Here is a 26,267-nt window from a genome sequence, read left to right as displayed (position 1 = left end):
AAGTGAAAACGATGACGTTAGCTGTGTATGCAAACGTGTGCGCACCAGGTTTCGAGGTGGTTCACCGGATCGATTACCGGTTGACCAACCGTAACACACTCCGGTAGGAATGCTTCCACAAAACCCAGCAGCAGCTAGTGTTCTTTGCCACAACTGCGCCGCCTCTGGACACTAATGATGACGTGGTGTGTGTGTGTGTGCTTGTGTCTCCGGGGCTAATATTTACCAGCACCACGAGAAATGGCACAGCAAAGCCTGCTTTGCTTGCAAACGGACGGGAGGAGATCTTCACCGTGAAGAGTGGATAAACATAGCAGCAGTAGTAGTAGCGAAGCGGGCTTAATCCATGTTTACACTTTTGCCACTTCTCTCTTTTGCAGGTTCCTTCGTAGCCAGCTGCTTTTAATGGTTGTCGATCTTGTGGAGTCTTTCAAGAGTGGACACGGACACTTCAGCGCGAGGTGCAATTTTTCACCAAATATCCCTCCGAGTACACACACACACACAGACACCCGGTAAGTCCACACTTTCTACAGTATCGTCCCCCTTTCAACGTTTCCCGTTTTTGATGCTCTTTTCTTTCACCAGAGCCCTGGATCTTCAAACTATCTACGATAGCACACATACACAAACCCACGAAAGGACGAACGTGTTCAAGTGGCATAGGACAACGACTATGGAAATGAGCCCATGCGACCACAACATGTTGCTCAAGAATCCTCGGCCTTTGCTCGAACCACAGCACTGCACCATCGTGCTTGAAGCTTTCCGATAGGCAAATGAGACGACCTCTGCTGGATTAACAGGATCAAAGTGGCGGATGCGCGACACAAGACAACGGGGGGGGGACAACACTCCTGATTATCGAAGCGCTCGTGGTGCGCCACTTGAACAGCACAACAAAGTAAGCCACGACAACGAGCAAATTCCAACCAGCCCCAGCATTTTCATGGGGGAAGGACATTGGGTAGGAATGATAACGAAAATCGCATTCACAACACCTCCCCGGGGGCGGCAGCCCGTTTGCGCCGGTAAAGACGGAAGAAATAGCGCGTTGAATCAGTGCAGCGATAGGGCCAAAACGGGGCCACTCACTTCGCCGCGTTACTGGCTGGCGTGACTAGCGACAGTTTCCGCGGGGACAGTGAGGGAGAATCTTCCTTGAAGCCACCACGCGCTCCAAGAAGCGCAAACTTTCACACTCGCAAACAGATTGCCCAGTGTGCCATGAAATTCTTACGTTGGACTGAATTTCATATCCCACGACACACTGCAGCGCCAGGATTATACACCCGCGAGCTGTGGACAGAGCCGTCAGCAGCACCTTCTCCCTGCCCGTTGGTGTCGTTAGGAGAAAGTGTATTGTGAGTGTTTGTTTAGTTTTAGAGAAGACGCTTCCTGTTTGCTTCCCGTTTTTTTCAAATAATAGCGTTTTTTTTTTCTTTTTTCCTAGGACGTCCACCCTTCCTTTGTGTGTGCGCTGTGCTGCCAGAGCGTGTAAACTGGAAGACAAAAGGGCAGCCTCGGCATCGGTTCAACATTCATCATGCTTCAGTGTTGCTTCCATTTGTAGTATGCTTTTTGTCGTCTAAAAGTCGCGCACACCAGCACACACACACACACACGCGCAGCCAAGTCCGCGCTTGGGCCAAATGAGTTGGCGAAGTGGAAAATCGTGCCACCCAGTGCCCATATTATTCGCAACGCACGCAATCGAACCAGCAGCGCCAGCATGAAAAAAGCTTGGCCATTCCACACTAAAAAGACCTCCCGCGTGACCCGCTCGGAACCGAATGAGCCGTGTGTTGGCGAGCGGTAAAAGCTTAGCGAGCATGGTCACGAAACAACGGTTTAACGGATTTTTCTGTTTCGTAGGGCAATCAGCATGCCCTTTTGGATTGCGTACCGTCAAACTTCACCGTTTGCCCGGGACGTGCCAGGGAGACACATGGGAGAGGGAGGCGACGCAATCCCCACGCAAGCACCTCAGCGAGACCTCCGGAGGGAAGAATAGAGGGAACACCATTCATATTTCACGGCACAGGACACGGTGCACGGTCCAGTGAGCACCAAATCCCTTTCACTTCGTGTCCCGAGCGCCGTGTCGCCACCTGGACCACCGATGCGAGCGGAGCGCACAGACACACACACACAAAGGGACCTCCTCCAAACGCGACAAATTAAAGGACACCCTGTGAAGTGTCTACCACCAACTTCCTTTGGGGTGGAGGGGGGGGGAGGTACATTCACACAAGAACAAGCGCACACACACACGCACACGGCTGAAATGGGTAAGAAAGAACTCGGCCCCTTCGCGCACTACTGCTGGTACAGTGCCCTTCCGCTAGCACACCAGCCGCCACCACCACATTGCTAATTCAAGCTCGTTTTGCACTTTCGTCTCACTCCCGTTCTTTCGCCCCTTGTAGCATACGTTCAGGTTTAAAAAAGCAAACGAGAATTGGCGTGACACATGCACGGCACACGGCGGTGAAGGAGGAGGAGAAAAATCCAGGGAAAAAGGGGTCAGCGGGGGACCTCACCGGAACAGGGCCAAATCCGGCTGCTGAGATTTTTCTTGCTCTCTGTCTCTGTGATCCTGCTGTTGTGTTCCCCTTCCCCTTTCCGTTTGCCTGCACCGCTTCCCGAACAATCCTAATCCACAAACACACACACACACATGCACACACGCGCACACACAAACACCATCCCCAGGGTAAGGAGGAGGGAGGTCTTGGTTCTGTTGCTCAACAGACACTAAGTGGTGTAGGAACTCTCTACACAAGTTCTCCCTTGTGCTTTTTCTGCAGCACGCACAGCGGCAACGTCTACCAACCCGCATGAAATCTCTCCGGCTACTGAGTGAGTAGCCGAGACCCGAGCGCGCGGCCGGTACGCGAATTCCGGATGCCCGCAGGAGCGCACTCGGGTTCGACGATGATGATGCTGCTGCTGCTGCTGCCGCTGACGATGATGATGATGACGATATGGTACCGTCCCGTTCGCACAGGCTTTCGGTTTCACATGGGACCATCGGTTGACGTAATAACACGGCAGAGTGGACCCCCGCCGAAATGGAAAAGCTCCCGCCGTGTGCACGCAGCGCGCAACAGTACCGGAGCACCGGGATGTAAGCGGTAGGGGAAGTACGGTGTGTACGATAGGGGAAGGCGCGAGTCCTTTTTTCCTGCCACTGCTGCTGTACCGTGGAAATCGATCGGAGCTGGTGACGTAGGTTAGAGCGAGACGACCGGTTGTTTGCCGCATGGGGAAAGTGTTGCTCTCCGCTCGGGAAAACATCGCAGCAGGCGCTTTCGGAAAGCACTTTACTTTTCTGGAAGCTTTTCTTGAAAGGATAACATCGCTTCACGCATCACGCGCGAAAGGATTTTAAACGCTTTCGACTGGAAGCCTGGTAAATGGTTAACATTTCTTTTATAAATTTATTTGTCCATTAAGAGCAAAACAAGGCAACGATAGTTCAATATGTATCTATAAAAAAAACATCATAACTAGAACGAAAGGAAACACGCTGACGTGCATTTTCAAAAGAGGTTTGCAAAGCAACAAAACAAACTTATAGAGTACCCGTCCGAATCGTAACAAGGGATTTTGCATTACACAGCAGTACTAAACCTACCCTACCTATATCCTATTACCCGCTTCACTTAAGTGCGCCTAGTGTGTGTGTGTGTTGTATGTTTTGTGTATGAATTCGTTCTGTTAACTAATCTTTGATTTTGGTTTTTCGTCCGATCGCTTTTGGTTTACCATTTCGCGGTCCCGTCCAATAAAAAGCTCAAAGCTTGTTCCAAACTCCCGAACCCAAAGGCATTTCGGTGCCCTTTCCGGGCGGGTGGCTTCCAGTGCACGAAGAAATTACATTTCTGCCGACCGGTTGACGGACTCAGCTCAGCCGTCCCTGTAGGATTGGTTCCGTTTTGCACAGGTTCATCATGGTGCGTATCTGGCCGGAGGTGTTTAGCCCGTACACATCGAACCCGCTGCGATCCATGATGCAGATTCTACGGTAAAGAGGATGGAAAGCAATGGATATTTTCAATAAATGTACACATACGTTAGCATTCCTTGCTTACCTTCCGCCCGAAATGGAGTGCAAAAACTTCCAGTAGCTTGGCCGCAGATTTTGCGGCTCGATTGTGGCAGCGTGGAACAGCAAGGCGGTGCTGACGGCGTACAGCATCACCGTGAAACCGGGCACGCGCGGTAAGTATCCCTTCTCTATGCCCCAGTTGTAAGTAATCTGTAAATTCAATAACCATGTTAGTACTATTTTGATAAAAATGCATTTTTTTAATTGCAAATTCATTTACCTGCAGCGTTTTCCACATAATGTACAAGGCAATGGTGTTGTCGGAGTAGAAGGCAAATGCAACACTTGCTAGCAGTCCGCTAGGGAAGGCAAACATTGGACTATCACTGTCGGTAAAATGACGTAGCAGACAGGAAGACATCTAAAGCAAAAAAAGGAAAAAATCATTCAGAATGTTCACAATTCTATGGAAAACATCGCACACCTTACCTTATAGATAGAGGTGAATCCACCGAGGAACAATCCCAGCCGGGCAATGTCCTTGCTGAGGAACGTTTTACGCAACAGTGCCGGTCGGCTGATGAACTTCCGCATCTGCAGCACCGCCTTCATCACGACCTGTATCCCGAGACCGATCGAGAACATGCGCCCACCGCTAGAGAGCGTATCGTACACGCAGCCGTACCGATGGCGACACAGCTTATGCTTTCCCATTGCCTTCAACCGGCCGGTAAGCTGCAGGTAGGCCTGCACTGCCGCCTGTATAAAGGGCAGCGGGTACTTTGGACTCTTGGAAGCGCGCTGGCTCGATTCTGCACGACCGACGACGTTCTGTACAGCCGGCGGTTCCACACCTTCCGACGGGTGATCTCCCTTCATCACCTCACTATCACCGATCGCGAACCGTACGACATCGAACATCGAATCGCGATACTCCTTCTGCCTGTTCTTCCGGTAGCAGTACATCAGCACCGAGGTGGCCACACCAAAGATGGCAATCTCACCGTGCGGTATGGATCTCACCAGCCCCCGCGATTGCAGTATGTTCCACATCGTTTCGGTCGCCACGTTCGACACGTACAGCGCCAGCAGGGCCCGCCGGGACGAGCGCTCCACCATGATCGAGATGAGCGCCGCAAAGAAGGCGGGCACGTACGAGGCGGTGTAGAAGTTGTAGCTTCCCAGCAGCCGGCGCAGCGAGCACATCATGATCGAGTAGCTGAACGCATTGGTGGTAAGGAAGGCGGTCGACTGCAGCCAGCCGCGCAACGTTTTCTTCAGCTCCGGCAGGGACGGTACCCGACCGCGCATGACCAGTGAGAGCTACGAAGAGATTTCAAATTATAAGAAGTTGAAGCAATTGTAAAGGTAAGAAATTTTTAAACCTTACCGCATAGACAGCTGCGTATATGCGCAGACAGTACTGGACGCCAATGATCATCAGTTCCGCCGTCGCGACGGTGCACGATTGCGTCCACGGGTGCACATACTCCAGGCAGGTGACGGGCACCGGGGTCATCTTGCTTAGCACTTGCATCTTTCCAGAATGGTCTCTTCTTTTGCAACGTTAAAAAAGCACGCAGCAGCCGCTAGCTATGGTTACACCTAAAACCGGTACGCAAACATGACACCAGCAAGTGTGTGTGGATTAGAAGTGAAATTAACCGCCTCGCACGGGGCAAAGTGTAGAGGGACAGGTTCATAAAACGATTAAGAAGGACCCCCTCCACTCCCCCTTCCTCTGTAAGGGCCCCTTTGGCAGTGGGAGAAAGGAGATAGAGAGCGAGAGAGACGGCGATACAGAGCGACTTTTCAAAGCTGCGCAAGCAAAGCCAACTTTAATCGCTGACATAATAACGTGCTGTGCCGCTGGAGGGGTAAGCTATACGCGTCAAGGAGACCCACCGAAGTCATTATGGGCAGCAGTGCGCAGCAAACGATCGACGCAACATGCCCCGCCGCGTGCGCGCTGTTGCTTTTGAATTTGTTTACTTCGCTCGTTCGCTTTACCCAAAAGTGGTGTAGCTGATTGAAAGCATTGACCGCCGTTACTTCGCTTCCCTTATCAGGGCTTGGGCTTGAATTATATTTGGAGAGGGAAGGAAATCGGGGGAAGGAGCGTTAAACCACGAGAGTGATTGACGATAATTTTTATCAATCATCGACACAAAAAAGGCGATGAACAGTGTGATACCCAATATAAATACAGCGTGTATAGGACGACGACGCACGCAAGCAGAGGTTTTAAAGGTCGCCTATCTATGGCCCCTTCCCCCCGGCTCCCATGGATGGTTCAGCTGCCCATTAACCATCCAAATGTATTCCACTTGCAAAGGCGTGCACTTTCACGGAGTCTCTGCAGCACATGTAGTTAGCACCTACTAAATATATTTACCCTTTTTACTTTCTGCTCCTCTTGCTGCTCGTTGCTTGGCCGTCTTCCTCTTTGCCAATTGGACAACACCAAGTTGCGATTAATTATCAGCCAGCAGTGGGACCGTTTACCGTACGTGCCACTTCACCGAACCACACTGACGGCAGGAACTGCTTGGTGGGCATGTACGGCTAGAGCGGTCAACTTATCGGCTGAAGGATCCTCGTCGTCGTTTATCGCACCGCCTTAATCTCGTGCACCGATGATAATGTAATTCCTAGCGGATCTAGACGCCTGGGGGTCCTTCTGTATCGGGGTTTGATGGACGAAAGCCAAAACAGTGCAGGGGCGCCTGCTGACTACCCCGCTTGCTTTGTTGACGACAGCGAAAGGTTAAGGCTGTCGGACTCCAGTCATCTTTGGGACAATTTGAGCAATTTCGGGTATTTTACTTCATGGCTTCGGAATATTGTTACTTCGCGTCCGTCGCTTTGCTGTACTTCTCGCAAAGACAAATGAATCACTGCACACCACCACACTGGCGTACATGAAAGGTACAACTGGTACAACACCAACTATTAAGTAACGCAATGCAGCTGGCTATTCCTTTGATAAGCACTCCTCTCCTCCGTCTAATTTCCTACTTTGTAATGACGAGAAAATGGGGGAAAAAAGCGCTTCGTACGGATCCAGTTGTGTGTGGCGCAGCGTGCCACTTATGCGACTGACAAATAACAACAACACCAACCACGCACACACACGCACACATGTCCGAGCACTGACAACAACAACACCACATGCGACCGCTACTGCAGTGTACGCGAGAAAGAGATGCCCGCGAACCCGACTGTGGGAGAGAGACAGGTGCTGGAACGTTGACAGCTGACAGCGGTAATTTGTAAACATTGCAATTACGAAACCCACAGCAAAGCGTTGAATTTAAATTTGCAATTTTCAATTGTATCAAAAAAGGACGGTTAATTTATTTACCATTTTTTATAATATCCTCTCTTATCTGAATAGTTTCATGTACGTGCGCATGTACTCCATTCATCAATAAGCACCGTGGGAGATTTCAAAGCCGGTAATTGATGTGTGATTGTTTATCTGATTTCGTTCTTTTGTACTTTTAGGTATTCGTGAGGAATTGGATTTTCATGAAAGGACTCCCCGTGAATAATTTATTAAACTGTTAACAAAAGGAAATCTCTATATAAATGGGACATTCCGAAATCGATGGTGACATTTTCGAAAATCATGGTGTACACTTTCTCCTTCACGAAAGCGATCCAAAACGTTCTCGCTCAAACCAGCTTGCATGGCGTGTTTCATCTTGTGCACAAACGCAGCACATACGTTGAAAAGTAAGTAACAGTTCCAAAATTGGTAGCAAATGCAATTCTACATCTTCCCCACTTCCCCCCAGAGTAATATGGCTTGGCATCATTTCGATGGCCCTGTTTGCCGGGTGCTACAACGTCGGCAGCTTTTGGGTGCGCTACTGGACCAACCCGACCGTGATAGCGCTGGATCGTGACTATCACCTGTGGAACACCACGTTCCCCAGCCTGACCGTATGCTTTCAGAAGCGGTTGAACGAAGCGGCTCGCGATCAACTGATGGCACAGGTGGATCCGGAGCTGGCCGAGCGGTATGGCGAGTTTTTGGACACGCTGCTCGAGAGTGACATCGAGAATGTGGGCCACCTGGCCGAGTTCGACGAGTTCGAGGGGGCCGATCTGCGGCAGCTGCTGAACGAGCTGACCGATCGGCCGAACGCGGTCGTCACGATGGAGGGTGATCTGCACGGAACGCTGGTACGATCGCTGACCGAGATGGGCATTTGCTACACGTTCAACACGGCTATCGGGCGGTACCTGAGCATTGATCCGTACGCGCCGGACGAAAAGCTGTACGAAGTGAGCGTGTTCAATGGGGAAGCATCGGCAACGATATCGAACTGTACCTCTAATGGGAATGTAAGTTGTCAGCACTTCAGGTCTGCAGACGATCGTTTGTAAAAATCATTTTTGGAAAGATTTTCTTCCACAGCCCGTATGAGATGCCAACGATCCGGAAGTCACTGCTTATCGAGCGAGGATTTTTCACATTCACCAAGATGGATTTCAACGCACTGGCAATTACGTCCGTTCCCGCCTTGAAAAGTTTAAGTATTAAGCAACGGAAGTGTCGCTTTCCGCACGAGTCCAACCTGAAGTTCTTTCCGGAGTACTATTCCTATGGGTTGTGTTTGCTGGAGTGCAAATTCTACCTATTTCTCAAGCATTGCGATTGCATTCCTTACTTTTATCAAATATCAGGTACCGCTAGACACTCTGTTCGGACAATTAACTCTACAACATGTTAGTTTTATCGTCCCCTGTTTAATAGATCCCTCCAAGTACTGCAAGCTATCACAACTTGCCTGTGTGGAGCTGTACCAAAGCTACATCTCCTTTCTGACGGCCGACGAGCTGCGGGAAATCTTTGGTGCGTGTAATTGCCTGAAAAACTGTGACGATGTCACGTTCACGCTGCAGCACTACGGCTCAACGTTCTGGTTTAACGATCCGGTAATTAAATGGAGCATCCGCATACCGAAAATTCGTTACAGTCGAAGAATCATTTTCGACTTTATCGATGCGATGGGTGAGTTGAAGGTAAAGCGCAACGAAGATAATGTAGAGATTAAACAGCGTGTGTTTTCTGGTTCCAGTGTCCACCGGCAGCATTCTGGAGTTTTTCTTCGGCTTCAGCATCATCACGCTGGTTGAGCTGGCGTACTTTTCCATGAGAAATCTTATCCTTTCCTGCCTGCGTCTCAAAATGATAACAAGAATCTGCAAGCGCAAGCAGCGCAAAGTTAAGAAGGGTATTATTGGCAATCAGACGATCATTAAAAAAGTGCCTACAATTCGGGTTAATTGAAAAGAAAACGATGTTTCCCTTATAGCACAGCAAAAACCAATTTTGAATATAATATGTCCTCCACGTGACTGTTGGAGCTGGACAATGCGTACTCACAGCACAACAAAGCAAACTGACAGCCCCGAACTGTCAACGGGAAATGCCAAGACAACGGCTTCATTTTTCGGAAATTGTAAACGGTCGATTGCATTGTGCTACAGATTTGTTGAAAAAAGTTAAAATTTTATTGAGTTGTTTGTTGAAAGATACACAATGTCGTACACTGAATACTCGAAGGAGCTAGAAGCGTTTATAGCGAAGCAAAGGCAGTTACTAGAGTTGGATAAGGAGCGTATTCAGCGTATCAAGCAGGAAGACCCACACACACAACATATACCTTCCCGCGCGGAAGAATTGCAAAAGGATGTTGATTCCGTGGAAGAGATAGCTAGCGACAACTGTCCCGCCAACGATAAGCTATCGAAGGAAAAGGTCAACTCTCAGCTTAGTAAGAAAACGGCCACCGTACCCGAGGTGAAAGCCGGTCCAAGCGGAAAAGCACCCCGCGAGCGAAATGTGCCTTCGTCCAGCTCTATTGATTCATGGACAAACATGGACCACCGGGTACGCAATGTTGTGGCCACCCCGACGACACCAACCGAAGCAGCACCATCACCACCACCAGCAACAGTCCCGTCGGCAGCCCGTGCGAAACAAATGTCGCCGCAACAGGTGAGTAGTAATTGTGGGATAAATACAATATTTCGCCACGAACTGGCCACGGATTCGGCGCAGTGACTTTCCTCGTCGATTCCTTTTTGAAAAAGCGAAGGCTTCCGAACGAACGTCCTGCCGTTAGGCAGAGGTCGGTCGGTGTGATTCGAGAACCGTTTGACTGCCAGTGCCTTCCAAGACGACCACTTGGCAAGACATACACCGCACCACGGTGGCCGTGCGCGTACGTTTTCTCCGTATCCGATTGCCGATATTGAACCGTTTCGGCTTGTCTTCCAATTCCGATTGTGCGTTCCTTTTTGTGCAACTACTATCTAGCCGGCAAGTTCATAAGTTGCGTGTTAATGGTGTTGACGAAGTGAAACAAAAAATGCGATTATATGTTTAATTATGTGCTAAACCATTCATTGATAATCATCACCACCCCACTGCCGCTCGAACTTCTTCAGATCCGATCACTTTGGATTACCTTGGAATTGGTGCGGGACAGTAAGTGACGCATTGAATTAAATTCATTAAATAAGCCTCATCGCTTTGCCGGTAACGGGATCTGTGCCATTGTTTAAGTCGAGTTCTCAACCCATTGAGTGATACGTCTTGGTGAGGAGGAGAAGTGGGAAGAGGACGAAACAATGCTTCACTTTTCGGGGAAAAGCAGTGGTTCACTGAATGGTCCTTGATATCTCGCTTTACTCGTTGTCATAACTGCAATCTGAACTCTGAGAAAGTCCGAATAAAAACAGCTTACTGAGTTTTGCTTTTATTCAAACGGGATCGTGGCATGATCGTCGATCAGCAGATAATGTTCAAGTAGAGTAAAGCCTTCTTATGAAGATTGTGTTTACGATATTAAATTTAACTAAGTGTTTAAAGTTACGAGCTTCGACATAGGAGATAAAAGATTATTGTGTATGGTTAACCATTTACATTCAATTTCTATCGTTTCGATCGTAAATTAATCTTGTAAATCTTCAATCCAGAATGTTCATTACGCTCAGCTGACATAGAGAAGCGAGTACGCGACCCGGCATGGTGGTGTGTTAACGATCATAGAATGATAATAATCTCTATTTGTCTATTCATCGCCAACAAACTCGCCTGGAGGAAGGCTACCGATACATATCGGTAATTGGAAAGGAAAAACATGTCCTTTGTGCAAGCGAAATTGAATTCAATCAGCTTTATTTGCCTTTTGCGCAATTGATTTATTCGCAATTTACCTAAATTGTCGATTTCATTCATGCAGGCGATTCAAATCTTACAGTTTCTTGCTTAATGATTAAGTAATTAAGTCGATTGGAAGCAGATTTATACGTACATCTTTAAAAGCTTACGATTATCAGCTCTATTTTGTATACAAATAAGCGTACATTGTCATAATTATCTTCCGCTGGTTATGTAAAAGTACAACACGTCTTGTACGTCTATACGGTTTTTTAGCTCCTATCGATCGAATTGACCATCGTCGCCCCAATCTGTCCTTCACGTATGACAATGCAAACCCGAAAAAAAACTATAATTAATTAATACCAAAACATTGGAATCACGCTCCCATTCTCGCTCCATTCGGCACATAATTTATCTTCCCCGTCGCACCCCAAAAGAGCCAAAAACCATCACAAATTATTCTGCGCAAGAATGCAATTCTGAAGCCTAATGTTTTTGGTAGTGGTAGTCTTTTTCTAGGTTTACTCACACGCTCTACTAACCTCCAAAGTGATCCTACTCGCGAGTGGGGGTCGTGTTGCGTACGTAATGTGTAGGTACTCGTGAATGGGATGGAATCAGATCATCTCAGCCAGGGGGGGGAGAATGAAACTGGCTCACGACGTTTGATGGGTATCGCCAGTACACGATGGCCTAAAATATATTGGTCCTGTGTCCCACTGTAGTAGTACAAGCCAAAGCTTTACTTCCTCAAACGTTGCCCAAGTTGACCGCGATGCATATTGCGTTGACAATCAACCACCAGCCACCCCTCCACAAATGATTCAAGCTCAGACGACGGCGTCCGTCCGACTGGCTCTCCCCCCCTCGCACATGTCCCGACCATTTCTCATCTAAACGGGCGTTCTGTAGTGGGCATCTAGAAATTGGAAATTAATTCCAATTCCGTCCTAAATTCGTCGGCATCAATTCCTGGCCATCGCACTTGACATAAAATCAAGATGGGGGGAGAGAAAACAGATCCTGCCGGCATAGTCGAATCAGTGTCACCGCGCGGAGCCGCAGTCAGTCAATCGTCGCGGGTCGAATGCAGCGTTTGGAGATTGGAAAGGAATGGGAAAGGTGGAGAATATCGCATATTAATTGGGAGAAGATGTAGGACCCGGACCACTTATTGGCTCTTAGTCTATACGGTATGTGTGGCCGACGGCAAGCAAAGTGGCACGGATTGGGATAGTAGCGAGAGCTTTTAAATGAAAGCGTTTTAATCGTACATCATTTCCTTTTCTTTCGTTTAAGGGCTGCCAACAATGAATATAATCGTTTTAAATTAAAAGGAATGTTAATGATTGCTTCATTGCAACCAGTAATTAAGATATTAATGTCTTGGTTCCTTTACACCGAAAAAGAAAAGCTCCATTGAACGGAAACCAAAGCAAAAACCGAGGCCTCATCGCTCTACATATTACCGTTCCTCTTTTACCCGTTCAATGATGGAATTTTAAATTTACAAACCCAATTTTGTAGTACAGTTGGGCAAAAAAAAAGCGCACAGTGACCGTGAAGAGGAGGGCATACTTTTCTTAGTCAGGCGATTGAAAATTATAATACCACTTTTTCCCTTGGGTGCTTAAAAGGTTCCGCCTGTTTTCGCCTGTTTTGAGATCATTCCCCCAACACGGGACTTTGCTGCGGGAATATGAGTGAGTGACGTGTGTGTGTGTTATTATATTATGTTATTATATCGACCGAGACCTACCGTCGACGTGGCGGGAAGGCAGGGTGTAGTCGGACGTCTCAGACCTGTGGTTCGGCAGGAACAGATTACTTATGGCAAGGCGTTATTTTGACGGATGGAAAGCATTATGTTGCGGTAAACGAGTTTTTTGATGGCGGAAAGGTGTTCTGGTTTGAAGAAAATGGGTGAAATGGAGGTCATTTTCTGTTTGCAGGTTCTCGTATTTTTATTGGTTTTATCGTAATTTAACATTGCATTGTTGCTATCTAATAATATTTAGCACTTTTAATACGTTTTGCAGGCTTGAAATGACTCTACAAAAAGGAATTTTAAAGAAATTCTAGAAGCCTACGTCTATTCTTTTAGACAAACGATATCCTCTGTTTTTCCTGAAACCATTGGTACATCAAGCATTACAATCAGAAGCAAACTTCAGAAACCGTTACAAAGCACAAGGCTCCACCAACTGGACGAGAATGATTTAATGCTTCGAATTGTGTCCAATGCATGCCGCCGTCTATCGGGCCCAAAAACATGCTGAAGTTGAACAAATGGATGTACAAAATTCCTATTCCATCAAAATCCGCAAGATAATTGGCAGCTTAACCCACGCCGGAAGTAGCCACTTAACTAAAAGGGAAGTCAACCTTGAAGAAGGCTTTAAGTGTGTCTTGAAACGACCATGAAACACTGCTGGAATATCCTTACTTTTGAAGCTTTTTTTTGTAGGAAACTCTGCACAATTTCAATTTCCACTACAAGAAAACTATAATATTCAATTTCATAAAGGGGCAGTACGAACCTCAAACGTCAACCTTCCACCGCTCAAGAACCTTAGTGTCTGGTGAGTAGGGCTGTAGGAAAGTGATTATTTCGTATTGCTGCCACCATTACCAGTAGCCAGTAGACTGGCATAGCGTGGAAATGGGTGGCAATGGGTTTGTGGTGGCGCGTTGATGATGATATTACATTTTTCAACAGACCTCGTCACGAACAGCTCGTGCCTCGTAACTTCCATAGGACATTCATACACATCGCACCAACACCCTAAGTAAAACAGGGGGATGATGGGCGATGGGAGAAAGAAGGTAAAAAAGCTCCCAGCTTAGAATAGTTTGTAGTCGGCTAAAGCGGACCGCTTACCTCGTGAGTATTAACGCTGCGGCGTACCTTTCACACGGGGTTGATAAACTTTACAACTTTTTAAATTACAACATCGGTTGTAATTGTAAAAAAACAATTCCATTATCTAACAAACTCGGGAATGGGAGAGAGATAGAGAGGGTTCATTGTGCCACTGGATGTTTGTTGGGCTTTGGTTGCCCGTTGAGATGGTGCGATGCCGCTTTTCCGGTAGTCGCTAGTTTGCAACTTCCTGTGCAGACGAGCCTTTTTGCCTGAGCCCTACATTGAAACTAAAAACAAACAAAAACAGATAGAAACGAACACAAGTGGTACATGGAAACGTTTAACGCCACGTCCCAAAGGTACGGATATGGGGGACATGTCCGCTGGGAAAGCTGGCGACTAAAAGCTACCTAGTGTGGCCGCAATGGGTGGTTTTACATGATCATTATGAAAATACGGCAATATACAATGCAGACAGACACACACACACGCTTGTGAGGAATGTAAATTGAAACTTTCGCTGCCGTGTGGCGTGGAAATGAAATGTTTATGAGAGTGGCTGGCATTCAACTTGTGCAGTGTGTTTACCTTCCGTTTAGTAGATCCTTGCCGACGATAGCATTGAATGCCGCGCCCTAAACACTGGTGGCCTTTGAAGGTGTGCAATGGCAGACAGTACAAGCGCGAAATGAAGCTTTTCTCTTTAATATTACTAGAAAATGACTTCACAAAGGCATCAATGGTTTTTATGCCCTTTTCTGTGCTTCCTTAAAGGGCAATCATTAACGTACAAAACATGTTTCTTACTTGGATCAATATCGTACTGGGCGCTCAAGTGAATGCATGTGACGCGTCAGCCACCAAAATGGTTATGCAAATGATAATCGTACCGCTACATTCATCTATAAATATCTGATTCCGTTTTTACCGAACCACTACCTATTTCAGGGAATGAAACGCACACCGACAGGACGTTAAAACGCTATTCCGATTCCCGATTGTGCGTGCAACAACCAACATCTAATGAATTTCCTTTCCAATAATATAGTTTAATCAACCCTCCCTCTCTTTCTCTTTCTCTTCTTCCATTTGCAGGATGAGATGGAACAGTGGGTCTCGGATACGTTCTTTTCGTACTTTCCGAGTTTCAACAAAAAGCAGAAGGAAAAGAAAACGGTCCTGTCCCGTACGCGCCAGCAGGAGTATCAAGAGTATTTGAAAAATGTAAATTTCATTGCTAACGCGGTAAACTATCCTCTGGTTCTTTTTACTTCGGCCTCGCGCTCTATCATCACCTTACTTTAGAGAGGCACACACGGTGCAAATTTCGTAGTAAATATTAGTGTTGTAAAGTCACACGAGGTCACAAACTCCCCACTTAGTTTTAGTTTGATTTTGTAAAGCAATTCCCTTTCTTTCCTTTCTTTCTCGTACTGGCACAAATTTTAGGAAAAACACACCCGCTTTTTTTGTTTACTCATGATCAATCAATTAACACACTTTTCCACACTTGTTGTAGATCCCGGAAGTGACGACGAAACACCAGCAGTACATGCAGAAGTACGGCACGGGCAAATCACCCGGCGGAACGGAAGCAACCAATGAGAAGGGAACTGGCAACGCTCCTACAAGCCCGCCGGCTGCTGCTGGCACTGGTCCTGGTGGGCCTGGTGGTGGTGGTGGTGCCACTGGTCAACCACAGGTCCGCTTTGGCAAGTCGCTGGTGGCGGAGGGGAACTCCAACTACCGCAAAGGTAGCCCGCGTGAGAAGTTGATCCAAGATTTAGCCCATACTGATCTGCCTACCATTCTTAACACAGACACTATCGATCGCAGGAACAGGATGTTGGCCGATGTACGTATACTGGAGGGGGAGAATTAGTTAGTTTTTGAAAACGAAACAAAATTTTTGGACTATTTTACGTCTTTTCTCTTAACAAGCATTCGTGGCGGAATTTGATACTTTTTTGCATTGTTTTTCTGCTTAATTTGAAACTAATTTAACTGTCTTTTCTTTCAACCAACGCGTGACCCCACTATCGAACAGGAGGAAAGCCGCCGTAAGCTGGAATACCAGAAGGAGCTCATCAAGCAGATCGAGGAAAAGCGCAAAGAGGTCGAACGGTTGCGCGAGAAGGAAAAGCTCGAAGAGGAAATGCTGACCAGGTATAGAGAGAGAGGCGGGAGCCGAAGGAGGGGAGGGAAGGCGAGCATAATTGGATTTTTTTTAAAGGCTTTCACACGCACACAACGATTAAGGCAATAGGTTATGTTACATTTGGGGGTAATTACATACGATCATGGAGTGGGGCATTTAGCTTAAAAGGAAAGCTTAATAATGGAGCCTTTTTGTGAGAAGAAATGGTTCTTAAATTGTTGCTTTTTTTGTTGCTAAAATAATGACCTCAAAAATCGTTCTTATCTCATTGCAATTGGCACGAGCCTATTAGGGCCAAAAATCGCTCACGCGAATTCACTCCTTTTGTTTCATTTAGTGTCGGGTTTTTTACTCTACCAAACTCTCGAATTCCTTTCTTTTTTAACTGTGAATTTAACCCATTAAAGCCGACTGGAGCAACAGCTGAAAACGATGCAGCTAGAGGAGCAGCTCGAGCACGAGCGGCTGCGCAGCGAGAAGATCCGCATCGCCAACGAGCAGAACCACATCCGCCGGCTGCAGCTGCTCGCGAACCTGGAGAACGATCACAAAGTCTTCAACCCGTACGATGGCCAGCGGAAAGCATTTTCGGAAAATGGCGGTAAAGCCGCCGCGGCGGCGGCTGCTTCCTCCGAGACCAAGCCAACCGTTCCGCAGCCGAACGGTGGTGCCTTCTCTTCCGGCGACGAGCGGACAAAGGCGGCGTACCAGCGGTACATAAGCAACTCGGCCACACAGCAGCAGGAGAAACAGCAACCCACCACCCGTCTGCATCCGTTCGTGTCGGTTGCGCCAGCCGTCTCTACGAACGCGCTCGCCCTGTCCACCGAGCAGGAGGACTATGAATCTTCCAGCGAAACGACGGCCGACACGTCGGTGATGGTGGGAGGTGGAGGAGGAGGAGCGGTGGACGATTATCGGTTCCAGTACTGTAAGAGCTGCCGGGCGGACGGTGATCGGTCGCGTCTTCCATTGCAGCCCGCGCTGGGAAAGCACAGCAAGCGCCGGCAGCATTGCGCCAAGTGTAAACGACCGGAGGCGTACAATGGTGGCAAGCGGGGAGAGGACGCCAACAGTCGCTGCATAAGATGCGAACGGACAATGAAGCGAGCGACGAATGGAACGAAGGGAGCATCGCTGTGTGCCGTCTGCACCCTGTCGACGGAGGCGGACCAACAGAACAAAAACTTCCTCTACCATCCGAAGAAGCAGCAGTATCAGCACACGGAGCGGCGGCATCATCGCGCCCCACTCGAAACGGACGACGATGATGTGCAGGTACATCGGGCGGTCGGCGCCACCATTTCACCGTCGCAAAAGAACCCCTTCAAGGTGATCGACATCCAGTATCACGAGAGTGACAACGAGCACGGCGACCTGGACGTGCTGAATCCGGTGATTGTGCGCAACAACTACCGCAAGCCGCCACCGTTCTCGCTCAACATCGACAAGGATTCGCTGTTCCATCCGAGCAAGAAGCCACCGGAACCGGTCTTCACCGTGAACATCCGCAACGGGGAGGTGTTTGTGGACAATAAGCTGCGATCGGGAGGGGCGAAATCGTCCCGATACGCTCCGCCCGACAGCCCACTGTTGTCCGATGGGGACGGGGAAACTTCGTCCGCCACCGTCGGGGACGATCTGATGGATGACCGGATTGCCAAGTACGTGCGACACTACAACACGCTTTGGATGAAGCGTGGCAATGGTAGAAAGGGCAACAGTAATGGGCAACAGCACCACGATTACCATCATCATCATTCTTCTCATCACCATCATCAACAACAGCACCCTAATCATCGTGAGCAGGAGCAGCACAGCAATGATCGTGCGAAGGGGAACAAAACCGGACCACTGCTTCCATCGCTTTCGCCCCCGAAAGTGTACGTAAGTGATCGACCGGACAATCTGAAAAGTGACGCCCTGAAGCTGATGGAGAAAAAATGGGAGGTAAGAAAAGCAAAGAAATGGGAAGTGGTAAAGGAACTCTTAAACAACAGCTTTGCTTTTTTTTCAAACAGGTACCCGCCGTTGAACGGACCAAAGTGAATGAAAAAGGATCCACGCGTGTGTTGACGCAGCTCGGGGCGATCCGAAAGCAGCTGCAGCTGGAACAGCTACAGATGGATGGTGGTCCATCGGGATATTCGAAGAATTATTAGAATCATTGTGTTGTTACCTCAAGCGCCTTCTTTTTTCTGTACTTTTTCCGTCCATTTTAGTAGGAGCATTTTGAATGAAAGTAACCGTTAGTTGGACTTTTTTTTTTGTTGTTGTTGTATGCGGCGATCGTGAAATCAGCTTCAAGTTGAACTCAATCAGATGCCTGGCGCACAGTGCCTGTTCGAATTAAACCGTTGAACCGTTTTAGCCCGTAAGCTTTGATGAACTTGAATAAACTTGACGAGGAAGGGAATATTTCATTCCCAAACCGAAAAGGAGGCTTTGAAGAAGGGGAAAGAAACGACCGGCATACTATAGGATGGAGAAAACACGTTAGTTCATTGACACGAATTTCAAGGAGGTGTCTCTTATTTACAACGATAGCTAACAACGGCACCGGTTTGTTTGATGTCCACGATTCTTCTTCTTCTTCTTTAAAACCCTTTCTCACTTGGTCGACACGCGGGTACGCTTGTTCCAGCTAAAGTTGATGCCGTAGTTCTTGACGCGCGGCTTCTTCTGCACCTCCTGCTTGTCCACGAACCATCTCCAGCCGTTCTTTTCGCAGTGGGCGATCGCCTCGTCCGCGCTGGTGAAGTCGACGCGCATGTTCGATAGTGGATCACCGCTAGAATGTGGTGAAAGATGAAAATTACAACAAAATGCACTTTCGCAACGTTCCCCGCAAACGCAAACACTCACGTCGAGGACCATCCCATCAGTGGGTTCTCCCAGCGCTCGCGGTTATCGAACTCGATGCTCCAGTGGTGGATGTTGTCCGTTCCGCTTTGCATCGCGTTCTTGGCCGGCATGAAGATGCGCACCCGGCGCTCCTTCACGTGCTCCTCCGGCACGCCAGTAATGGGGCTAATATCGACCTGAAAGTGAAGGCGAACATGTGTTTGGTTGCTGGATTTGCTGTACCTCTTTTTCACCATACAACAACCATCCACTAACCTTGGTCGGCACCGTGATCGTGGGAAGGTGGTCACGGGCACGCTCCTCTGCATCGGCGAGAACAACGCTAGCGTCCAGTATCGGGGCTTCCTTTTGTGCCTTCGGATCCTTGAACGCGATCGATGACGTCGAGAGTGATGCACGCATCCTGGGGGGAAAGGGGAAGAGAAAAAGGATATCAGTTCTCACAAAACAATTTCGATTACACAACCATTCATCCAGCCGGGAGGAGCAAGTGGCATGAAGGGAAGTTCGTTGTTGTTGATGCTTGCTTTCATCAAGGGGTAGTTTGTGTTTTGGCACTTTCGGCAGTAGCTTACCATTGCGTAGCACCAGCTCTCGCCACTGAACGCAGGAATAGGCTCATTTTTGCTTTCGATTTTCCCGTACGCAGACACGGTGCGATTTTGCTGCGGCCAGATATTTTCCTTTGACAGTGAGTGGAAAAAACCAAAACAGAAACCAAACTGTCAGTTGAGGTGACAGGTGGAATCGGGGAGGATGCTGTCAGTACAGTAGAGGGGTCGTGTTGTACTGCAGCAGTGTCTATACGGTTCGAGAAGTTAAGTGAGGCGAGAAATTTAAAAAAGAATAGAATTTGTGAGTCTGAAGAACATAATTTCATGTATAAAATTCAGTAGAATGCCGTTCACCCACCCTAATAGCCAGAATTGCTTAAGCAGCTCATTTTGGCACGCTAAAGATCGCTGCTCTAATTCGCCTTTTGCAGTAGATAAACAGCATCAAAGTTCTATGTGGGTCTTTCAAACAGCGCCTAAGCAGCTTCCTTATGCCACGATGCCAGGGATTATTTTTCTTTGTGTTTTATTTTCAAGCAAGCGTCATCGATGAAATAAACAACAAGATTTGTTTCGTTTAAACACATATGTATATTTTTAAATCTTTTGTATTGATGAATTACACAAAATTTTACACAATTTACAGGGTTTTCCATTCCAATTAACAACTGTCCACAGTCAACTAGCAATCCTCGATTTGAAAAACACGATTGTCTACCACTTACAAACAAGCCAAGCCGTTTTTGGTACACTGTCCATTTCAATTTCACAATTGTTGTCTTCGAAAACACACGTCAGATGCGGCACGGGTTGTTTTGGTTTTGGCTGGAACGTGTATCACTTGAAGTTGGGAAAGCTGAGCAACATGGACATGTGTTGTGGGCAGCCGTGCCAACCCCTGGACTTGCCGTGGCAGTTGCGCTGCCACCGGTCAACGTCCAGGAGGACGTGTCACACACACTGTCGCACACACTAAGCAGCGCAAGGCTTAGTGTGTGCCGAGCGCACAGTTAGAGTGTGTTAGCGAGCCGATCGAGCAGGAGCTCTCGGCAGGGGCGCTCGGTGCGGCTGGTGCGCGGCCACCGTACTATTATATTTTAAAGTGTATTGGTTGTTTCGTTTATGTTTTATTTATTATGTACGTTATAAGTGTTTTAATAAAAGTAAAAGTGCAAAACACAACAGTGGCGACGAGGATGGGATCCTCCTGCGTAAGGGGGATCCAACAAGAACCCGCGGAACGCCATCGCGATCGGGCCCATCTCGTTTTTGCTGCATCATCGCAGCGGCCATCGCGTTGGCACCGGTCCCCGTGCTTGCGGGACACCGCGAACGGTTTGGGTCGCCACCGCCGCCAACACCGAGGCCCCCGGCTGCCGTCCCATCATTGGCGACCACATGGGCAGCCGAGCACACACTCTCGGCGACAAGGAAGGTCGTCGGGCTGCAGCCCCAGCAACGCCAGCAGCACCACAGGCGAGGTAGCTTTCCGCCTTGCTGCTGGAACATTCGGATGGGCGTCACATCCGCCCATGCTGCAGCCCAAGGTTTCACGGGTGAGGACGCATTCCACCCAGCTGCAGCAGCAGCAGTGCAATGATCCATCGGCGACGAGCAATACCGCCCCGGCTCGAGCTCAGCACATCATCGGCGAGGCAGCAATCCCAAATAGCCAGAATTGCTTAAGCAGCTCATTTTGGCACGCTAAAGATCGCTGCTCTAATTCGTCTTTTGCAGTAGATAAACAGCATCAAAGTTCTATGTGGGTCTTTCAAACAGCGCCTAAGCAGCTTCCTTATGCCACGATGCCAGGGATTATTTTTCTGTGTGTTTTATTTTCAAGCAAGCGTCATCGATGAAATAAACAACAAGATTTGTTTCGTTTAAACACATATGTATATTTTTAAAACTTTTGTATTGATGAATTACACAAAATTTTACACAATTTACTGATAATTCACAATCACTTCACTCAATATTCCTTCTTTAATTAACTTATCTAACTTGTACAGCAGCAATGAGATGATTGACGGCGTCTCTCTTTGACACTTTGACAAGATCCACCTTGTACCGATGCCATGCATTAAAAAGCTATAAAGTTCCACCAAGTTCGATACACACTCTTAACAAGCCTTAAAGTTCTATCATGAACCCTACACATAGTGCTAATCAGCCGCAAAGTTCCAAAGAGTACCATGTGCCTGTTAAAAAGCTCCATAGTTCCGCAAAGTACCGTCTATCTCTTAATCAGCCACAAAGTACGACATCGGAACGATTTTTCGTTAAACAGCCCTAAATCAGCTATAAAGTACGAGCTGGCTATTTGGGAATTCCGCCGCGGCTCGAGCCCTGCCTCTCACCACGGCGACGTGACATTCCGCCTCGGCAGCACAACAGGATCGGCAACGCACAAGTTGCATCGGCTGCAACACAGCAGCCCACATCAGTGCGAACGTTTTCACCCTGGCTGTAGTCGAACAGGCGTCGCCAATTGCGCCTCGGCTACAGCCACAATGTCCAGATGGGACGAGGTTGCATGCCGTCCCGGCTGCAGTCGAACGGGCGTCGTCAATTGCGCCCCGACTGCAGCCACAGCAAAAAGAAGGGCGATGAGCCAACGCATCGTAGGAGGGCGAGGAACAATGCCGCCCGAGTATTTTCATCTCTGCCGCCCGTCATCGAAAAAAAAAAAAAAATACATCGCTGCTGCCCTGGGGCAAGGATCATCATCATCATCGTCATCATTATCGCGGCATCATCATCATCGCGGCACCTTCATCATCGCGGCATCATCATCATCATCGTTATCATCATCGTCATCATCATCGCCGTCACACCATCGCCGCCGTCCCAGGGAGCGGCACAGCAGCAGCATTACCGCCGCGTTATCGCCATCGCGGTGTGGGTCGAGAGCAGCAGCAAGCTGCTCAGCGCGACAACATCGGGGTCCCCACATCTTGGCAGCATCGGTCGGAAGGGTTCACCACGCCGGTATTCCCTTAGTGGAATACCCCCGCGTCGGTTCGAGCCCTTCGGTATTAAAAGGGGGAGATGTTGTGGGCAGCCGTGCCGACCCCTGGACTTGCCGTGGCAGTTGCGCTGCCACCGGTCAACGTCCAGGAGGACGACAGTGTGTCACACACACTGTCGCACACACTAAGCAGCGCAAGGCTTAGTGTGCGCCGAGCGCACAGTTAGAGTGTGTTAGCGAGCCGATCGAGCAGGAGCTCTCGGCAGGGGCGCTCGGTGCGGCTGGTGCGCGGCCACCGTACTATTATATTTTAAAGTGTATTGTTTGTTTCGTTTATGTTTTATTTATTATGTACGTTATAAGTGTTTTAATAAAAGTAAAAGTGCAAAACACAACAACATGTTAGGCAGTTTTATCTATATTTTAATTTTTAATACAATGCAAAATTTTTTACATTAATCCGTGCTGTTACTGGTAGCAAATGAAAAAAAAATTACAACATCCCAAAATAACTTAAAAACTGTAATGCTCTGAGAATAACGTAAACCAAATGATAAAACTGCTTAGCATGTCCATATTGCTTAACTTTTCCATATTCTCATATTCAATCAAGACCTGTTTAGAGCGTGGTTCAATTCTTATACACAAGTGATACACGTTCCAGCCAAAACCAAAACAACCCGTGCCGCATCTGACGTGTGTTTTCGAAGACAACAATTGTGAAATTGAAATGGACAGTGTACCAAAACGGCTTGACTTGTTTGTAAGTGGTAGACAATCGTGTTTTTCAAATCGAGGATTGCTAGTTGACTGTTGACGGTTGTTAATTGGAATGGAAAACCCTGTACTGATAATTCACAATCACTTCACTCAATATTCATTCTTCAATTAACGAATCTAACTTGTGCAGCAGCATTGAGATTATTGCCGGCGTCCGTCTTTGACACTTTGACAAGAGCCATCTCGTACCGATGTCATGCATTAAAAAGCTATAAAGTTCCACCAAGTTCGGTACGCTTTCTTAACAAGCCTTCAAGTTCCACCATGAACCCTACTCATAGTGCTTATCAGCCGCAAAGTTCCAAAGAGTACCATGTGCCTGTTAAAAAGCTTCATAGTTCCGCAAACTACCGTCTATCTCTTAATCAGCCACAAAGTACGACATCGGAACGATTTTTCGTTAAACAGTCCTAAATCAGCTACAAAGTACGAGCTGGCTATTTGGGTGTATTCTTGAACTTTTTCCAGCTGCTTAAATACTTCTGCCAAAAGAATTCTATTCGTTTTCCAAAGAAAAAGTTAATTATTGAGAATAAGATGCCGAAATACGGAAGAAACTGTTTTCAAGAGCACATTTTCCCATTTTGCACAAACCCGTTGCCACCATGCTGTCAGTTTGAACGCAGTGCGCCACTACTGCCGCTGCCGCTGCAGCCTATGCTGTCAAAATGACACCACACGTGTAGACGCCACTGCAGCGGTCGCTTTGTAGACACAGTTGTTTACGTTTTTTTTCCTTCTCGCCCGTTCATCGCAAGCGGAAAAACGAACATGTAGGCAACGAATACCGATCGAAAATTGTTTCAACAAACAAATAAGAAACACACGAGGCAAACACACACAGTGCGCGGCGCTCGTTAGCTTTGGTGCGTACGGAGAGTGTTCACAGCTGCGGTAAGTGTTCTTCGGTGCAGTGAAGAAAGGTAGGCCACCACCACCAAACACACATACGAAGCACGCACACACACACGCACACACACACGCTCACGCGCTTTTCGTGCGACATTGGGGGGTTGTTTTTGTTGTTGCTTGTGCTTTGTGTCGCACTTTGGGTTCGCGCAAAGATGAGCATTAGGGCGGTACGTGCGGTGCGTGCTGGGCAGTGTGCAAGGCAGTGATACCAGCAACCGATGATGGTTGCCGTGATTTCGGCCAGTGCGTGACGATTGAAGAGTGTTTGTGTGTGTGTGTGTGTGTGTGTGTGTGTGTGTGTGTGTGTGTACGTGTGTGTACGTGGGGTTCTGCGGTGCCGTCCGTCAAACAGCGCGCTATATCGATTACTTTGTGACGACGGTACGCGACAGCAGCAGCAGCACAGTAGCTAGTGGTACCAGGTAAGGGTAGAAAGGAAAGTGTTGTGGCTGCAGTCACCACCTCGCAAAACCCGTTCCACCCCATTTCCCCGCTGTGTTCCCAATTGGGAAGGTTTCGTTTGCGGCTGGTGCTACTGCTGATGCAACGGGGAAGGGAACAGCATCTCATCCGCCCTGGGAGGAGAATCTGTGTCATACCGAACCGACCGTGTGTGTGTGTGTGTGTGTTGGCTCTCCTCGCGAGTGTAATTATACATCGTCCACGAAGCAGGCGTGAAGTACAAATGTCAAAACCCCACCTCTAGTGTCGTGAAAGGATTGAGAAGAGCGGGCAATCGCAAAGCAGGCAATCCCGACAAGTGTACACAGCAAGGAGGGGTGAGCAATTTGGAACGAGCAGAGCAATAATATTCTTGCACATAATTTCTCTTATTTTGGGGCTGGTTGGCAGCAGCGACCGTCAATCCACCCGCCAGTAGTGTAGTAGTAAGGCTCTGTCTGCTCGGAGCGAAGGAAATCGCGCGCAACCGGCAGCACCCTTTCGGCAAACGGTGGCACTGTGGCTGTGTGTATGAGTGTGTCTGGCTGGAAGTGTACTCAACCCCCCCGAGTTCGCCCCCTAATCATAGGGTTTTGGGTGGCGCCGGTATTGCGCCGAGACGACAGCACCCGACCCTACAATCCTCCCGTGAACCGAATTGAAGTCGTGCTGCTTTCAGTTGAGTCAGAAAGGGGAAACCCCCACGGAGGCTAGCAGGCCTGTCTACCAGAGCAAGGCTTGAACGGGATAGAGTGTTCGTGTTCGGAAAAGTGCACCCAGCCGCGAAAGAAAACACACCATCGATTGCAGAACCGGTGGGACGGAGGCAGCCGCCGAACGAGCGCAGTAGAACGGAACGAAGCGACCGAAGTGCAGCGGCCAATTTTCCCTGCGTTCGCAATAGAAAAAAAAACCGCGTATGCAAAAGGTGTGCAAGAGAGCACCGTCAAGCACAAATCAATCAAAGTGTGCCGAGTGAGTGTGAATGAGCAAATGAAGGGTGTGAGTAGTGTTGGTGAGTGAAAAAGAAAAAGAGATTTAATAAGCCTTTTCCCCGTTATTTCCACTTCCGACCGTTTCTAGTGCAGGCTTTTTTCCTCCGCAAGTGTGTGTGTGTGTGTGTGGTGTAGTGTGTTAAGTGGCACTATTACGTTCCGGTAACTTCTCAGCTGTTCCTTTCAGGTGCAAGGGAAAAGAAGTGTAGCGCTGTATAGAGAAACTGTACGCAGAGAAAAGCTAGTGTAAAAGGGGGGAAAAGCAAAACCGCTACCGACATCGAAGCACCCGCTGGATTGTGAAAACAAGGTAAGGAGGGGGGTAACAAACACAAAAGGGGATGGAGGGGACGTGTTCAGTCTGACGCTCGAGAAATCGATCGGACCATGCGAAGGAGGCGCCGTTACCAAGGCGCAAAAGTCGTACGAGAAAGGAAGAAGCAAAGCCCGAACGGGGGGGGGGGGGGGGATATGGAATTATTAAATCA

The 26,267-nt window shown here is 48.2% G+C and overlaps 5 protein-coding genes and 1 long non-coding RNA gene across 29 annotated transcripts in view; 4 read left to right on the top strand and 2 right to left on the bottom strand.

The window, feature by feature from the left end:
- Positions 1-15: 15 nt before the first annotated feature.
- LOC121594168 lies at positions 16-4,085 on the top strand. 3 transcript variants are annotated; one of them, XR_006004912.1, is made up of 5 exons: positions 16-103; positions 381-515; positions 589-1,364; positions 1,454-1,815; positions 1,876-4,085. It is a non-coding gene; the product is annotated as an uncharacterized LOC121594168 (long non-coding RNA). The 3 variants fall into 3 exon arrangements; XR_006004911.1 differs by lacking the exon at positions 16-103 and having other exon boundaries at positions 386-515; positions 1,876-2,291; positions 2,430-4,085; XR_006004913.1 differs by lacking the exon at positions 16-103 and having other exon boundaries at positions 386-515; positions 1,876-2,716; positions 2,811-4,085.
- LOC121594164 (transmembrane protein 135-like) lies at positions 3,424-7,210 on the bottom strand. The gene is made up of 6 exons (XM_041917192.1): positions 6,450-7,210; positions 5,445-5,659; positions 4,544-5,377; positions 4,335-4,475; positions 4,098-4,264; positions 3,424-4,025 (listed from the first exon to the last, which is right to left on the bottom strand). Exons 2-6 carry the CDS (start codon positions 5,589-5,591, stop codon positions 3,908-3,910), a joined length of 1,407 nt encoding a protein of 468 aa, XP_041773126.1. The 5' UTR covers positions 5,592-5,659; positions 6,450-7,210; the 3' UTR covers positions 3,424-3,907.
- On the top strand, positions 5,345-9,356 carry LOC121594163 (sodium channel protein Nach-like). The gene is made up of 6 exons (XM_041917191.1): positions 5,345-5,422; positions 7,562-7,792; positions 7,855-8,407; positions 8,467-8,749; positions 8,820-9,077; positions 9,145-9,356. The coding sequence occupies exons 2-6, from the start codon at positions 7,665-7,667 to the stop codon at positions 9,354-9,356; spliced, it is 1,434 nt and encodes a 477-aa protein (XP_041773125.1). The 5' UTR covers positions 5,345-5,422; positions 7,562-7,664.
- Positions 9,357-9,601: 245 nt separating this feature from the next.
- LOC121594162 lies at positions 9,602-18,699 on the top strand. 6 transcript variants are annotated; one of them, XM_041917188.1, is made up of 8 exons: positions 9,979-10,067; positions 13,277-13,819; positions 13,957-14,121; positions 15,199-15,348; positions 15,623-15,958; positions 16,151-16,269; positions 16,669-18,211; positions 18,283-18,699. In XM_041917188.1, the coding sequence occupies exons 4-8, from the start codon at positions 15,205-15,207 to the stop codon at positions 18,421-18,423; spliced, it is 2,283 nt and encodes a 760-aa protein (XP_041773122.1). In that variant the 5' UTR covers positions 9,979-10,067; positions 13,277-13,819; positions 13,957-14,121; positions 15,199-15,204; the 3' UTR covers positions 18,424-18,699. The 6 variants fall into 6 exon arrangements, with proteins under 6 accessions (XP_041773121.1, XP_041773120.1, XP_041773119.1 ...); XM_041917187.1 differs by lacking the exons at positions 13,277-13,819; positions 13,957-14,121 and having other exon boundaries at positions 9,602-10,067; positions 15,623-15,857; positions 15,924-15,958; XM_041917189.1 differs by lacking the exon at positions 13,957-14,121.
- On the bottom strand, positions 18,434-19,834 carry LOC121594166 (NADH dehydrogenase [ubiquinone] iron-sulfur protein 4, mitochondrial). 2 transcript variants are annotated; one of them, XR_006004909.1, is made up of 5 exons: positions 19,702-19,834; positions 19,382-19,529; positions 19,127-19,302; positions 18,801-19,052; positions 18,434-18,736 (listed from the first exon to the last, which is right to left on the bottom strand). XR_006004909.1 is itself a non-coding variant. In XM_041917193.1 (4 exons), the coding sequence occupies exons 1-4, from the start codon at positions 19,746-19,748 to the stop codon at positions 18,872-18,874; spliced, it is 552 nt and encodes a 183-aa protein (XP_041773127.1). In that variant the 5' UTR covers positions 19,749-19,834; the 3' UTR covers positions 18,762-18,871. The 2 variants fall into 2 exon arrangements, 1 of the variants encoding a protein (XP_041773127.1); XM_041917193.1 differs by lacking the exon at positions 18,434-18,736 and having other exon boundaries at positions 18,762-19,052.
- Positions 19,835-24,155: 4,321 nt separating this feature from the next.
- LOC121592042 (probable beta-hexosaminidase fdl) overlaps positions 24,156-26,267 on the top strand; it is a 39,972-nt gene continuing 37,860 nt past the window's right edge. For 2 of the 16 annotated variants that reach the window (XM_041913278.1, XM_041913271.1), the window contains exons 1-2: positions 24,772-25,784; positions 25,868-26,089. The gene's annotated coding sequence lies outside the window, so the exon portion shown is untranslated. The other 14 variants (XM_041913264.1, XM_041913266.1, XM_041913268.1 and 11 more) reach the window with 14 other exon arrangements.

The sequence above is a fragment of the Anopheles merus genome, chromosome 2L, assembly GCF_017562075.2.
Source record: "Anopheles merus strain MAF chromosome 2L, AmerM5.1, whole genome shotgun sequence".
Taxonomy (NCBI): domain Eukaryota; kingdom Metazoa; phylum Arthropoda; class Insecta; order Diptera; family Culicidae; genus Anopheles; species Anopheles merus.
Note: the sequence above shows the minus strand (reverse complement) of the source record. Positions and strands in the feature narration are given on the sequence as shown.